A 16,255-nucleotide genomic window follows, 5' to 3' on the forward strand; every position below is an offset into this window, starting at 1 on the left:
ATCCTGGCCCTACCTGCAAGGGGTGTTATTGACTCTGGTAGATGCCTCAGCTGGGTCTGTGCCAGGGAATGGGAATCTGGCAGTTAGAGGTCAGAGGATCCTAACACAGGTTGCATCTTTGAAAAGTTTCCTCCCTCAATCAAGGTTTTCTGTCACTTTATCAGATAGAGACTCTGAAGGACAACGACCCTTTTGCCCCTGGTGGAACAGTTGTTGCTGCAGCAAGTGATCCAGGTAAAAAAAAAAAAAATCGAAAAATTTCTGATTGTTTTATATCCCAAATTTATTTCTTTATACGCTGAACTTCTACTATCTTAAAAACAAAAATCAGCCTTTCGGGGGTTTTTTTCCCCACTCGTAAGTATGGATCCTAATGTTCACTGACTACTTCAGGAGGTTTTGTGTTTTGGGAGCTCTCTGAAATCATTTGCATGTATTATCATGCCACAGGGTATAAGGATGAATAAGGCCCCATCTTTGCCTGCCAGAGGGAGTTGCTGTATGTTGGAAGAGGTTTAGTAATTCACATTTATGTAGTATTTTAAGGTTTACAAAATTTATAAAATGACAAGATTTGAAAAAAAAATCACAACCTTGTGAAACAGGCTAGTTACATAGTTGTGTGTTGTTTTTTAAACCATAACATACACCAGTGTTCTTCCAGTTCAATGAGAAAAGTGATCAGAGAGGTTATACAGCTTGCCAGGGGTCACACAGTATTGTTCAGATTTGGGGACTAGCCTTTGTTTTAGTTGAATAATCTCCACAAGAATAGCCAGGTGTTAACATCCAAATCCTTTATTATCTCCTTGCCTGGGGCCTGGGCTAGCTTGGTCTCAGTGGAGGAAATGCAGGAGAACAGGCCAGCCATCACAGTGGTGTGAGATGGAGTGAATCTGTCTGGCTGAGTTTGTCCCAGCTTGTATGCTCTATTCTAATTACATTATCGTAGGTGGTGTCCATCTTGTGGAACTATATTAAGTACTAAGTACATGTACTGAACTAAAGAACTATTAATCACCACGCTAAACTAGAAAACCATTGTCTTATCAATTCCACTGAGTTAGCACCTTGTAAGAATCCTTGTTTCAAATACAGAGTTCTGACCCATAATAACAGAGCTGGTAGATATCAGCTGGAGTTCAAATCCAGATATCATGGCAGTGTAAACCATAGGATATGTATTTGTGAGGGTAAGAAGAGGTAAGAAGAATGGGCAGAGTGTTTCTTCTTGGAAAGATGAGGCAATTTGAATAATTTTATTTGATAGTATTTAAATTGGGTATTAAAAAGTTGGTGGATGAGTCAGCATGGTTATTAAAACCAAGTAGTGTGGAAGAGAAAAAAGCTATAGTGACACTGGGCAGGATTCCTCATTTATATGAAAGAGAAATTTAAAGAGGAGGAGCGCAGTGGACAGCTGACGCTTCCAGTTGGTCCTTTGCAGTTTTGATAGTCCATGTTCATGGGATCATAGATTGAGCTGAAAAAGGCCACAGGATCCACTGATCCTCTCATTGCCACAGTTGCCACGCCACCTCCATTTTAGGTTCACTCACCCTCTCTTCACCTTCTTCCTTTCAACTGTAAAAGCTTATAATTAACACCATTCTGTTTCTCCCAGTACATTCCTCTCTCAGCCCTTAATTTCATTTTTGAAAACTATTATCCCTTCATATTCAACTCATACCTGTACCCTGGGTCTGTATGCTCTTTCTAACTGCCATAATAATGAGAAGGTTCCAATGAGGTACAAGTCTCATCTTCCCATGTGGGAATGTAAACAGATAAATCTTATGAAGTCCCTTATGCTATCATTTTCCTGGTGACCTCCTTGTGCTTCTCCAAAGTCCTATTTTTAACAATCACACTTTGCATTCAGCTCTGCTCTTTCATCATGAATGCTTGAAAATCCTCTATTTCACTGAATGTCCATTGTTTCCCCTGAAAGATTATACTCCGTTTTGCTGGGCAGGTGATTCTTGGTTGTAATCCTAGCTCCACTGATCTAGAGAATATTATATTCCAAGCTCTCTGGTCCTTTAAGGTAGAAGCTGATAAATCTTGTGTTATCCTGACTGTGGCTTTACACTAACTAAATTGTTTCTTTCTGGATGCTTGCAACATTTTCTCCTTGACCTGGGAGTTCCGGAATTAGGTTATAATATTCCTGGAAGTTTTCATTTTGGGATCCCTTTCAGGAGGTGATTGCTGGATTTTTTGCATTTCTGTTTTATCCTCTGGTTCTAGAATATCAGGATACTGTTCCTTGATAATCTCTTGAAAAATTATGTCCAGGCTCTTTTTTTGATCCTGGTTTTTCAGATAGACAGTAATTTAAAATTCTCTCCCAGATCTATTTTCCAGGTCAGTTATTTTTCCAATCTCTGCTTTAGAGATGAGAAAACTAAGGCATGGAGAGGATAAGGGATTCACCCAGATAGGGAGTTCTGGGGTGGGATTTGAACCCAGGTTTTCCAGAAGACTCCCACCAATGGGAATTTGAGTGCTGTTTATGATGCCTGTGAGCTGTTTGAGCAGAGCTGCTGACAGAATCAGACATTCTAAGCCAAAGCAGACAAACGGGACCGATTTCTGGGAGCGAGCACGTGACAAGGAGACACGTTGGCTGCCCCGGGGTCCCTCTCCTCACGCGCTGCCTCCCGGCCGCTGCTCACTCTCATTTCTTTGGTGAACTTCACTGCTGTGGATGGAGCTGCAGAAGCTCCAGGCTCTGCGCTCAATGTTCTTCTTTTTCTTATCTGTGTGGGAGGGTCCTGCTACTCCTACTCCTACCTAGTAGCTAGCTAGTGACCCCGGTCAAGTCACCTCACCCTATGTGCCTCAGTTTCCTCATCTGTAAAATGGTCTAGGGAGGGAAATGGCCCTTCAGCCTTTTTGCCCCCAGTTGGGTCAGCAAGAGTTGATCATGATGGAAGTGACTGAATGACAGCCACTCCTTACAGCATCAACTCAGTGCGCTCCCATGGTAGGCGCTTCCCAAAGGATTTGGTGGCTGCCCCCTCCAGGGTGAGCCACAACATCTTTGAGTGCTTGCGTGCATCCCCGGAGTATGCCTGTAGAAGTGGGCAGAGGCCTGTAACCGTGCCCAGGACATGGCTAAGAGCTAAGTTTACAACTCATCCATTCACCTTCACCCACACCTTGAGCCTTGCTGTACCTCAGTGTCCCTCTCTGAAAAAAGGGCATGAAAATGAATCCAGAGTCAGGGGATTGAGGTTCTGGGCTGCACTAAGGCTTTACTGCCTGTGTCATGGGGGGGGGCGGCTTTCTGGACTTCAGTTTCTTCCCCTGTAAAGTGAGTTTTCTTCTGGCCCTGGGTGCCGATGCTCTGGTCTGTGACCGCCATGTGGAGGAGATCCTTGTCCATGAGGCTCTCAGTGTCCACAGGAGCTCCCTGGGCCAGGCTCTCCCTGAGTGCTAGAGGGGCTTTCCTAGAAGAGGTCCTTGGCCCAGAGACCCTGGGGCCAATCCAGGACGTCCCTTCCATCCCTCTTCCTTCAGGTCCATGCAGGAAGGGCCCTGAATGGGACCCAAAGGGTGGTCCAGCTGTGGGCACTGGCTTGCCATGGGGCCCTCCACCCGCACTGTGGTGGGCGCTTGGCTGCACGAAGGTGGGAAGCGGCCTTCCTCCGACTGGTGGGAGCACCGCCTGGACCCTGCAAATCTAACGTGCGCTTTCTGCCCTGTTTGGATTTTAGCCGTGGATCCCTTTACATCCGTTTTTGGAAGTGACTCCTGTGAAGTTGGATTTGCAGACTTCAGCACCCTGGCCCAGGTAATCTCCCAGGGAGGGGACACGGGGGGCTCCACGATGTCCAGGAGTGCCCAGGAAAGGACATCCTCTCTCTGGCAAACCCCTTGTCGACCTCTCCCCAGAACTCTGCCATGGTCCCCTAGTGGTCGGGTCTTAGCCTCAAGGGAAGAACCCGGATGCTGCATTGTGCACCCGGGCGCTGGAGGGAGAGGGGCAGGGAGGAGGAGGATGACACCAGAGGGGTCCGAAAGGCAGTGGAGTTTGGAGAGAGGGGGCCGGCAGAGATGGGTCAATTAGAGATGACGGAGAGAGTCTCTAAATCTCGGCTGCACTTGGGCCTTTCTCCCTGCACTGCTACTCCTCCTCAGCTGTGGGATGACGCTGGCACGGCATATCCAGTACAGGCAAAGCCCTGCTGGCACTTGGGCTACTTTTGGAATGGGAGAGCATGAGCTGCTGTGCGACAGAGTCCGTCTGGGGGCTGGGAGCATTCTCACAGCCCCTTTGACAGCTGAAGAAACGGAGTCTGAAAGAGGGGGCACGTTGACCATCTGGGGTCCCAGCTAAGAAGAGTCTAAGGGGGGTTGGGGATTCCAGGCCAGCATCCCTGACCACTGCCGTCCTGTCCTAGTGCAAGAAAGTGCCCATCTAAGTGGGAGTTCTTGTCCTGGCTCCAGAAGGGCCTCCAAAGGTCACAACCACCCCGCTTGAGTCTCTTGCTCCAGAATGACCTCGGGCCTTGGGCCTTCTGGTCACTCCCTCCTTGCTCCAGGTTACTCGGCCTCATGGCGTGTCCTGCCCAGGCCGGCAGGCAGTCAGCAAAGCTTCTTGCCCCAGCACTCACATGCCGGCCCTCTGAGCCACATTGGACCTAGTCTTATACAGGTCCCGGGCTGAAGGGGGAGCTGAGGAGACCTCCAAGGCTGCTCTTTCTTAGCTTTGTGATCTCAGACAGAGGCCCTCCTCCCTCTGGGCTCCTGTCTCCTTGTCGCTAAAAGGAGCATTGTGTTGCAAGGCCTCCAGGGGTCTGCCAGCTCTGGAGACGGAGTCGTTTGTTTGAAGTCACAGACGCTGTCAGTGAGCCACTTATTGAAATGTGATCTAAAGTCATCTCTGCAAATGTCTTTTCCTCCACGAAGGACAACAAGGAGGACCCATTTGTTGTGGCCCCATCCAGCTCAGCTGACACTGCGGCTCCAACTCAGAGCGGGTTTGAGGAGCCCCCTCCAGTCCGAGATGAAGACGTGCCCCCTGCTCTGCCCCCCAAAACTGGGACACCGACACGGCCCTGCCCTCCCCCACCTGGTAGGAATGACTTTTTGCTGATGTGTCCTTTTCCCCAAGGGCTGCTGGGACAGGAAGGCCCTGAGTAAATGGATGGGGAAAGAGGTCATTAGAATCTGGGGACTCCACTGGCCAGAGAGCATGTCCTGGGGGACCAGGGTGCCTTAAGATGCCCACAGACAGACTGTCCATCCTCCAGGCCTGCCTTTCTGCCCTAGTGTACAGCTGTCAGAGAGAGGGTGAATGAGTGTTTACACAAGGAGAAGTGTCTATATTTGGGGAGATGTATTCATTTGAGGGAGACATGTTCATGTCTGACATGGTTAACTTGTCATCCTCAAAGATGGCTACAAAAGAGTAGGTCCCAGAGAGAGCGCCGACCCGTGAACCCCTCCTGAAGAAGATTCCAGGACACCGAGAGCTGCCAGCCTTGTCAATCATTAACGTTTGTGATAAAATAACTTCAAAATTAAATGAAATATGTATATCTTTAAAATATTATCACTTTTTTTTTTTTTAAAGCAAGGTAGAACTTTTCTTAAAGTAAAATACAGGATGGTTTCTGAAGTGTCCAGGGTGGGTGTGAGGAAGGTGCCCGGTGAGCACCAAGGCCGGCAGCTGCTGCCGGTTGGGAGCTGAGGATCCCTTTGGTTTGGCACCTTTTATTTGGCAGCAAATAAGTAGAGCAGCCTTCGATTCCAGAGTGAGCTGGCTGGCTGTGCCGGGCTGGGCTGTCCCCAGGGGGCAGTGCCCCCTCGCCCCGTCCTGTGAGGCAGGAGGTTCTGGCTTGTGCTAGTTCTGAAACCTCAGTGGCCAGTTTCCAGGCCAGCACTTCTGGGTTCTTCTTCCTGCCTCCCACTGGCCACATTCAGTCAAAGTATTTTTCTCTTACTGTTCCAGGATTTTAAGACTTTTTTGGTGCTCTTGCCTTTGTCTTGTAAACAACTTCCAGCCCTTTAGTTGCCAGATTTCCTGAGTTGCTCTGGCTAAAGAAGTTCCCCCGCTGGGGCTGATGAGCCACTGGTCTTCGAGGTCCAGACAGCCCCGGACTCTCTGTCAGACCAGGGAACTCTTCTTGGCAGGAAGTGCAGAGACGTCCTGGAGGTGGAGGGACTTTATCCTGCGGGAGGGCCAGTAAGCAAGGACGGAAGCATCGTCAGGCCCAAGTGATTCCCACTTTAGTCCCGTCCCTCTGCATCATACCATGGTATGATGGACCCCGATGCCATGGCCCAGTTATTGTACCCAGGAGCAAAGTGGCCTTGCAGACAGGTTATAAAAGGAAGGATACATCGAGCCTTTATCAGGGTTTTATATCCAAAAACAGGAGAGAGTACCTTGGTTCAGTCCACAACCCAAAGCTGTTCAAAGGGAGCCACTGGAACTGCCAGCAGCGAGGGTGTCTTGGCCTTCTCTTTCCAAGACTCCCCCGTGCCCTTCCCCCAACACATCCCTTCAAAAATGTGAAAACCAATGTCCTTTAGACCCCAAATTGGGGATGTTATCTGGAGGTGAGCCAGTTCTGTGTTGGGCTTGGAGGACGAGAAGTCCCAGGTCAGGGGTGGGGGGGAGATTCTGCAGACAGAAGGAGGTGCAGCGTCAGTGCAATGACCGCGCTGGTGTCTTTGCGGGGCTTTTCCCCAGTGCTTTGTCCAGCCTCTCGTTGCAGAGGCCCAGATGGACCCAGGTGGCAAGGCGCCAGCCAGGGGAAGGCACGAGGAAGCAGGGCTTCCCAAGCTGGCCATTAAGAGATGGGGCCGCATTTTGTCTCGTCGGGGCAGCCGGGGGTCCCTGGGCTTGAAGGCAGCGCCTGGGCAGCAGATGGGGCGGCGGACGGGCCTTCCCGGACCGCTGCTTCTGGCGCACGCTTGGGTTGGTTTTTCTGCTGGTTGAGTTAATATTAACGATTTTGATCCAGGAAAGAGACCCGCCAGCCATTTGGACTCTTCTGATTCCTTAAAACTGAATGACCCATTTCAGCCCATCGCAGGCAATGGGAGCCCCACAGAGAAAGCTCTCGCCACTGCCCATAGGGAGGCTGCCCCGAGCCGCGGGGCCAATGTCAGCACCGTAAGTACTGGGCGTTTTCTGTTGTCTCACGAGGCTCGGTGGGATGGCTCTCACGGCCCCGTCCCTGGCACAGAAGCCGCAGTTAGCCAAGGCCCGCCGCCATTGCCCAGGAGTCTCCCCGGATCCCAGGAGCCATGTCCTTCAAGGCCGTGCTCTCAAGCCTTGTCTTTCCCAGGCTCTGCAGAGATGTTAGCAACTCCCGGGATGGAGCGGCTGCTCACCACATGGTTACTGACATTTGGGGGCCATGGCTGCCCCGAGAGAGGATTCAAAGGAATCTGCATTGCTTTGTCTACCTGTGGCTCTGTGTGTGCATCCATATGAATGGGAATGTGAGAGAGAGACAGAGAAAGAGAGAGAGGGGGAAGAGAGAGACAGAGAGAGAGAGGAGAGAGAGAGACAGAAAGAGACAGAGACAGAGAGAGACAGAGAGAGAGAGGGGGGGGAAGAGAGAGAGAGACAGAGAGAGAGGGGGGGGAAGAGAGAGAGAGAAAGGAAGAGAGACAGAGAGAGAGGGGGGGGAAGAGAGAGACAGGCAGAGAGAAAGGAAGAGAGACAGAGACAGAGAAAGAGAGAGAGGGGGAAGAGAGAGACACAGAGAGAGAGGAAGAAAGAGAGAAAGAGAAAAAAGAGACAGAGACAGAGAGAGAGGGGGGAAGAGAGAGACAGGCAGAGAGAAGGGAAGAGAGACAGAGACAGAGAAAGAGAGAGAGAGGAAGAAAGAGAGACAGAAAGAGAAAAAAGAGACAGAGAAAGAGAGAGAGGGCCTGGAGCCCTGGTTGTAGTGTTGGGGTCTCAGGCACAGGGTTTGGAGCCCATGCGCACATGGGCCCCCCTCGGAGGGGAGGCCAGGGCCTGACATGCCCTTTCTCTGTCTCCTTTACCAGTACCCAACAGAAGAAGACCTAATTGAATGGGCCAAGAGGGAGAGCGAGAGGGAGGAGAAGGAGAGGCTGGCCAGGCTCAACCAGCAGGAGCAGGAAGACCTGGAGCTGGCCATCGCCCTGAGTAAATCAGAGATCTCGGAAGCGTGAAGGGCCCGCGGTGGTCTCCCCCACCCTGACGCCCGGGGGCCCGACTATGGGAGCGGGACGGTGATGGTGCCCCTGGGGGCAGGGCCCAGCTTGTCTTGTCACGTGTCCGGTCATTTGAGGCCCCAGCATTGCAAGTGTCAAACCAGTACCCCAGAATGCGCCCCTCCCCGCACTCGGACACGCATCCGGCCATCCTTGCCCGTGAGGGGCCCTGGGCTCTGGAGGAGGCAGGGTCCTTGGAGGACCAGCCTGCTACTGCCCGCCGGCGATGGGGGAGGTGAACCTGCATGTTTCCATTTCCTCCTTGTAAAAGTAATGGCCGAGTCTAGTTTCCTTCTGGACAGGGACGGCCTCGCTTGGCGAGACTCGTACCCTGGACAAGGCGTGGCCGGTAGCAGTGGGCACGACTTCAGATTGGCTCTCTTCCAAATGCTTTTGTGGGAAATAGGTCAAAATGCCCGCTTCCAGGCAGCTTCCTGCCTCTCCATGTTTGCGCTGACGAACCACAGGCGCAGGAGACCCTTTTTTCCGTCAGTTCTGAGCAGAAACCTTGATTTCTATGATGATAATTCCCCGCATCCTGGTTCCCCCGCCTTCCGCTCTGGGTTGCCACGGCCCTGGGCCAGAAGAAGCCGAGCAGGCTGGGGCTGGCAGATGCTTTGTTCTCTACGCCCCAATATTTTCTCTAACAAGGGTTCCACCTGACACCGAGTCCCGACCCAAAGCTTGCGGAGGCGGGGAGGGAGCAGGCTTAGCGCTTCTCCTCTGATCACTTTGCTGAGGAAAGCTGGGGAGGCCAATGGGGGCTGTCTTCAGCGCAGCCGGCCACGGGGGGGGGGGGGGGACCCTCGCGCCATGTGACGCATACTCCCAGGACTGTCCCAGGCACATCGGTTCTGCTCTAGAACACTCTGTAGACTCCAACACAAAGAGAGAATAACTTTTGGCTTTTTTTTTTAACAACTTATTAACTGTTCATTCCCACGTATCAAAGGCCAAGATACAAAATGGCACCTCAGATCTGTGTTTGAGTTCCCAACAGCCCCACGTCAAGGTCCCACTGACGTATTCACGAAAGTGGCCCCTGCGCAGTTTATCTCTTGTTAAAAAAAACCTGCTTAGCTTAGTTTTTGAGCTATCCCGCTCCTCTGTGGTTCCCCCAACCCCAACCCAGGTGGGCGTCAGTGAGGGCGAACCTATGGAATCACTTGTAAATAGGATTGTTTCAGATCCAATGCTAGAGCTGAAATAAGGGCTGCCAGCCGCTGTGAGGCAGCCCACTGGCAGAAGAAGCTGCGCCGAGGGTTGTTAAGGAGGGCGGCCTATGGGTTGTGGCCAACGCTTCCCCTGCCCCCTTTTGTTATTTCAGGAAAACAGGTAAGTTGACTTGAACAACCTTTTTGCACTGGGAAAAAATGAGCAGCATTACAGCTGCTCAACCAATAGGAACCTTTGGCAAGTATTAAGTCCCTCTAGTCTGTCTCTACCACCTTCGATGTCACCGGTGTACACTAATCCGACATGTTTAACTGGACTACATCAATTCTGAACTTTTGTTTTAAAATGTACACTCACTGGACCAATATGCTATTAAAAGTGTATATATTCTATATGTACGTGTGCGTTTGTGTGCGTGTGTGTTCATGCCCTCACGTCTGGTAGGAAAGTCTGGAAGTCTCCTGGTGTTCAGCTTCAGGTTCTTGACTCTTGCTCCTATGCCCACCATGCTGGGAGGCGAGATCGGCCCTCGCCAGGCCCAGGACGGTGGTGTTTCAGGCGGGTGTGGGTTCTGTTGATGCGATTTCCTCCTTTGTTCCCAAACGTCTAAACTCTAGCTTGTAATTATGAGGAAATAAACTTTAAATACATAACAAAGCATGTCGTCTGTCCTACTTACAGCAACTCGTCCTTCCTGGTACAGTCCTGCTTCAGGTGTGTAGAAAGGCTTGTCGGCCTGGGAGCAGGGAAGCATCATCACGAAGAGGAGGACTTTGGGCCGGGCATGAAGTTCACCCCCAGTGCACAATCCTTTGGATGGTAGGGAAACATGCCATAGCCTTTGAAGGAGACACTCCAGTCTCGCCTGTTCCACCTCTGTGCCTCCAGCGTACTTTTAGTCAGTAAGCAGTTATTAAGCACCTACTATATGCCAAGCACCTTGCTAAGGTCTGAGAATACAAAGAGAGATAAAAATCAGTCCTCGCTCTCAAAAGGAACTTGGTGTCTAAGGGGAGAGACAACATAGCAACTATGGACAAACAAGGTCCATGCAGGATAAACTGAGAATAATCAGCAGAGCGAAGGCTAATATTAGAATTAAAGGGGGAATTAGAAAAGGTTTCCTCTGGGATTTTATCTGGGACTCTGGGAAATCCAGAAGTAGAAAGGAGGAGGGAGGACATTCCAGGCAAGGAAAAGGTCCAGAGGTGGGTAATGTTCCTCTGTGAGGAATATGGAGAAAGCCAGTGGTGCTGGAGCTCAAGACGTGGGGGGAGGGGGCAAGTTGGATGTAGGAAGATGGGGAAAGTGGGGGGGAGGGGTGATGTATTATAAAGCTGCTTGAGAGAGGGGGGTGGTCAGAAGCAAAATACTGGGGGGGAATGGAAAGAGGGAAAGGAAAGAAAAGCATAATTTGGGGTAAATAAGATGGTGAGAAATACAGAATTAGTCATTTTAACTGTGAATGTGAACGGGATGAACTTTCCCATAAAATGAAAGCAGATAGCAGAACAGATTAAAAGCCAGAATCCTACAATTTGTTGTTTACAGGAAACACATTTATAGCAGAGTGATACATACAGAGTAAAGGTAAAAGGCTGGAGCAGAATCTATTATGCTTCAGGTGAAGTCAAAAAAGCAGGAGTAGCCATCCTGATCTCAGATCAAGCAAAAGCAAAAAATAGATCTGATTAAAAGAGATAAGGAAGGAATTTATATCTTGCTAAAGGGTAACATAGATAATGAAGCAATATCAATACCAAACATACATGCACTAAGTGGTAGAGCATCCAAATTCCTAGAGAGCTGTAAGAAGAAATAGACAGCAAAACCATACTAGTGGGGGATCTCAACCTTGAGCTTTCAGAACTCGCTAAATCAAACTAAAAATAAATAAGAAAGAAGTTAAGGAGGTAAATAGAATTTTAGAAAAGTTCTTATGATAGAACTTCGGAGAAAACTGAATGGATACAGAAGTCCATTTTTTTTCCTCTATGGTTCATGGAACTTTTTGACCATATATTAAGGAATAAAGACCTCAAATGAGATAGGCAGAAATAGTAAATGCATTTTTTTTTTCAGATCATGATGCAATAAAAATTACATGCAATAAAAGGCCAGGGGGAAATAGATCAAAAATCAATTGGAAACTAAATGATCTAATCCTAAAGAATGAATGGGTGAAACAGCAAAGCATAGACACAATCATTTTATCCAAGAGAATGACAATAATGAGACAATATACCAAAATTTGTGGGATCCAGCCAAAGCAGTTATTAGGGATGCTTACTTGCATAAAATGGAGAAAGAGAAGATTAATAAATTGGGCTTACAACTAAAAACGCTAAAAAAAAAAAAAAAAAAAAATTAAAAACCCCAATTAAATACCAAATTTGAAATTCTGAAAATAAAAGGGGAGATTAATAAAATTAAAAGAAAACTATTGAATTAATAAATAAAACTAAGAGTTGGTTTTGGGGGGGGGAACCAAAATAGATAAATATTTAGTTAATTTGATTAGAAAAAGGAAAGAAGAAAGTCAAATTCTTAGTCTCAAAAATGAAAAGGGAGAACTTTCCACCAATGAAGAGGAAATTAGAGCAATAATTAGGAATTATTTTGCCCAATGATATGTCAATAAACTTGATAATGGGCGTGAAATGGAGGAATACCTACAAAAATATAGATTGCTGAGATTAACAGAAGAGGAAATAAATTATTTAAATAATTCAATTTTAGAAAAAGGACAAGCTATTAATCAACTCTCTAAGAAAAAGTTTCCAGGGTCAGATGGATTTACATATGAATTCTACCAAACATTGCAAGAACAATTAATTCTAATACTATACAAACTATTTTTTAAAATAGGGATAAAAGGAGTCCTACCAAATTCCTTTTATGACACAGTTATGGTGCTGTTATTGAAACCAGGTAGGGTGAAAACAGAGAAGGAAAATTATAGACCAGTGTCTCTAATGAATATTGATGCAAAAATCTCAAATAAAATGTTAGCAAAGAGATTGCAGAAAGTCAACCCCAGGATAATATACTATGACAAAGTAGGATTTATATCAGGGATGCAGGGCTGATTCAATATTAGGAAAACTATTACCATAATTGATTATATCAATAACCAAACTAACAAAAATCATATGATTATCTTGATGCAGAAAAAGCATTTGATAAAATTCAATACCCATTCCTATTTAAAAACATTAGAGAGTATAGGATTAAATGGAGTTTTCCTTAAAATGATCAGTACCATTTATCTAAAACCATCAGCAAGCATCATATGTAATGGGGATAAACTAGAACATTCCCAATAAGTTCAGGAGTGAAACAAGGTTGCCCACTATCACCATTACTATTCAGTATTGTATTAGAAATATTACCTTTGGCAACAAGAAAAGAAAAAAAGATTAAAGGAATTAGAGTAGGTAATAAGGAAACCAAATTATTACTCTTTGGGGATGATATGATGTTATACTTAGAGAACCCTAGAGAATCAACTAAAAAACTTAACAGAAACAATTCACAACTTTAGTAAAGTTGCAGGATACAAAATAAATCCACATAAAACATCAGCATTTTTACATATTACCAACAAAGTCCCATAGCAAGAGATACAAAGAGAAATTCCATTTAAAATAACTGTCAATACTATAAAATATTTGGGAATCTATCTGCTAAGGCAAAGTTAGGAACTATATGAACACAACTACAAAACACTTTCCACACAAGTAAAGTCAGATCTAATCAGTTGGAAAAATATCAAGTGCTCATGGGGTAGTCTGAGCAAATTTAATAAAAATGACAATACTGCCTAAACTAATCTACTTATTTAGTGCCTTACTCATCAAACTCCCAAGAAATTATTTTACAGATCTAGAAAAAAATAGTAACAAAGTTCATCTGGAAAAACAAAAGGTCAAGAATTTCAAGGTAATTAATGAAAAAATTGCTAATGAAGGTGGCCTAGCTGTACCAGAACTAAAACTATATTATAAAGCATCAATCATCAAAACCATTTGGTACTGGCTAAGAAATAGAGTAATCAATCATTGGAACAGGTTAGGTTCACAGGACAAAATAGTTAATGACTATAGCAATCTAATGTTTGACAAACCCAAAGACCCCAGGTTTTGGGATAAGAACTCAGGATTTGACAAAAACTGCTGGGGAAATTGGAAATTAGTATGGTAGAAACTAGGCATTGACCCACACCTAACACCATATATCAAGATAAGGTCAAAATGGGTCCATGATGTAGACATAAAGAATGAGATTAGGGGCAGCTAGGTGGTGCAGTGGATAGAGCACCAGCCCTAAATTCAGGAGGACCGAAGTTCAAATCTGGTCTCAGACACTTAACACTTCCTAGCTGTGTGACCCTGGGCAAGTCATTTAACCCCAGCCTCTCAAAAAAAAAAAAAAAAAAGAAATTAGAAATAAATTAGAAGAACATAGGATAGTTTACTTCTCAGATCTATGGAGGAGGAAGGAATTTGTGACCAAAGAAGAACTAGAAATCATTATTGATCACAAAAAAGATAATTTTGATTATATTAAGTTAAAAAGTTTTTGTACAAACAAAATCCAGATTAGAAGGGAAGCAATAAACTGGGGAAACATTCAAAGTTTCTGATAAAGGCTTCATTTCTAAAATATATAGAGAATTGACTCAAATTTATAAGAATCCATGCCATTCTCCCATTGATAAACAGCCAAAGGATATGAACAGATATTTTTCAGATGAAGAAATTGAAACTATTTCTAATCATATGAAAAGCTGCTCCAAATCACTATTGGCGTGAAATATGCAAATTAAGACAACTCTGAGGTACTACTACATACCTCTCATTCTGTAAGATGATAAAAGGTAATGACAAATGATGTAACCCAAGGTGACTTATCCTGAAAATCTGAAACAAACCATAAATAACAAAAAAGATGAACTTTCAAAAATAAACACTTTAAGAAAAATGAAATAACAGGCCAGTTCTGTGATGAGAACAAGGAAGAGTTAACTGTGGGGCTGCCCCTATGAAGGCTTGATGTCAACTTTGAAGGGGTTTTCTGGTGCTGTGTGCCAGGGATCTGTGCCCCTTGGTATTTCCATCAATGTTTAAGGTAAAGAAATGTGGCATTCTTATCAGTGCAGCAGAGGACTCAATAACTAACAAATCTGCATTCAGAAAGATCTTGTTGGGCTCGGGCATTGGGCCAAATCAACGAACTGAGTATTTTTTCTACTTTTTTTTATTAAAACTTTTTATTTATGAAACATATGCATGGATAATTTTCAACATTGACCCTTGCAAAACCTTCTGTTCCAAATTTTTCCCTCCTTCCCCCCACTTCTTCCCCTACCTGGCAGGTAGTCCAATACATGTTAAATATGTTAAAATATGTTAGACCCAATATATGTATACATATTTTTACAGTTATCTTGCTGCCCAAGAAAAATTGGATCTAGAAAGAAGGTTAAAAAACCTGAGAAGGAAACCAAAAATGCAACAGAGAGAGTGAGAGTGAGAATGCCATGTTGTGGTCCATACTCAGCTCCCACAGTCCTCTCTGGGTGTAGATGGCTCTCTTCACCATAAAATTATTGGAACTGGTCTGAATCAGCTCATTGTTGGAAAGAGCCACGAATGAGCTGAATTTTAATAGGAATGAATGTAAAGTCACGCTTAGACTCAAACAATCAGCTTTACAAGTGGAGATGGGGGCAATATGGCCGAATGGTCCCCTTGAAAGAGACCCCGGGGTTTTTGCTTGACTGTCAGCTCAATGTGAAGGATCTGGGGTCCCGGCAGAAGGACAAAGGAGGCCCGTGACTGTCCTATAATTCTCGGCTCTGGGCAGTTGCTCCTTCCCTGTGTCCCATTCTGACTGGGGAGACGTAAGCAATGAGACCCCCAGAGGGTGAGTGGAAGGTGACTGAAGGGGGAACCCTCCCAGCTGGGGATCAATCAGGAAAGGCCTGAAGGGGACACTTTAGGAAAACAATAGAGGTGAAGGTCGGGGAGCCAGAGCAAGGCCTAAGGACCCTCGGACAGGGGACAGGCGTCCTGTCTCAGGAGCTACAAGTGCACCAGCCGGCTTGGAGGGCGCATTGAGGGGAGAAATCATGAGACGGAGGGGGAAGAGGGAGGTGTCAGCTTGGGAAGGGTTCTGACCTCCAGTGGTCCATTCTGGAGGTGCCGGGGACCCACTGGAGCTTGCAGAAGGGAGGGGCCGGGGGCAAGGGACGCTGGGCAAGGCCTGGATTCTAATCAAGGAGGGCATGTAGCAAAACCGGATCGAGTTTTATTGGCTCTTTGGTCGGGCTTTCTGGGCTCCTCGGTGTGCATGGAGACTAGAATTTCCAGATATGACCGGAGATAGCTAGACCAAACACACAATGGCCTCTAACCTTGGAAATCTGCCAGGGCCTTGTGTGACAAGACATAAGAGGCCAGGGAGGGGGAGGGCTCTTACAAGGTAAGAAAATCCTAGAGCCAGGAGGGGCCTGAGAACAGGGGATGTCAGGGCTGGGAGGGAGCTTAGAACAGGGGGTGTCAGGGAAGGACCTGAAAATAACAAAAAAAAAAAAAAAAAAAAAAAGTCAGCTGGAAAAAAAATAGATCAGAGCTCCAAAAATCTCCTGTGAACCTCTTGGTGCTGGAGAATGTTGCCTCACGGCCAAGTTGCCTGGGTCCGTTCCAGATTTGTCACATTCACCAGATCCCCCAGGAGCAGACACATTCCTTGTTGCCCCTTCCTGAGTCTCCCTCTATCACCAACTCTTAGCAATCACCCCCTTTTCCAGGTTTATTCCTACCAGTCCCCTGTGATTTACAGGACCAGGATGATCATTATATACTTC

General features: G+C 46.4%; 1 protein-coding gene across 1 annotated transcript in view; it reads left to right on the top strand.

The window, feature by feature from the left end:
• Positions 1 to 10,041, top strand: part of EPS15 (epidermal growth factor receptor pathway substrate 15) — a 114,309-nt gene extending 104,268 nt beyond the window's left edge. The window contains 5 exon segments of the mRNA XM_074264642.1: positions 165 to 234; positions 3,723 to 3,799; positions 4,918 to 5,083; positions 6,981 to 7,132; positions 8,020 to 10,041. Of these exon segments, the coding sequence (XP_074120743.1) occupies positions 165 to 234; positions 3,723 to 3,799; positions 4,918 to 5,083; positions 6,981 to 7,132; positions 8,020 to 8,166 (612 nt within the window). The 3' untranslated portion in view covers positions 8,167 to 10,041.
• Positions 10,042 to 16,255: the final 6,214 nt, after the last annotated feature.

The sequence above is a fragment of the Sminthopsis crassicaudata genome, chromosome 4, assembly GCF_048593235.1.
Source record: "Sminthopsis crassicaudata isolate SCR6 chromosome 4, ASM4859323v1, whole genome shotgun sequence".
Lineage (NCBI taxonomy): Eukaryota > Metazoa > Chordata > Mammalia > Dasyuromorphia > Dasyuridae > Sminthopsis > Sminthopsis crassicaudata.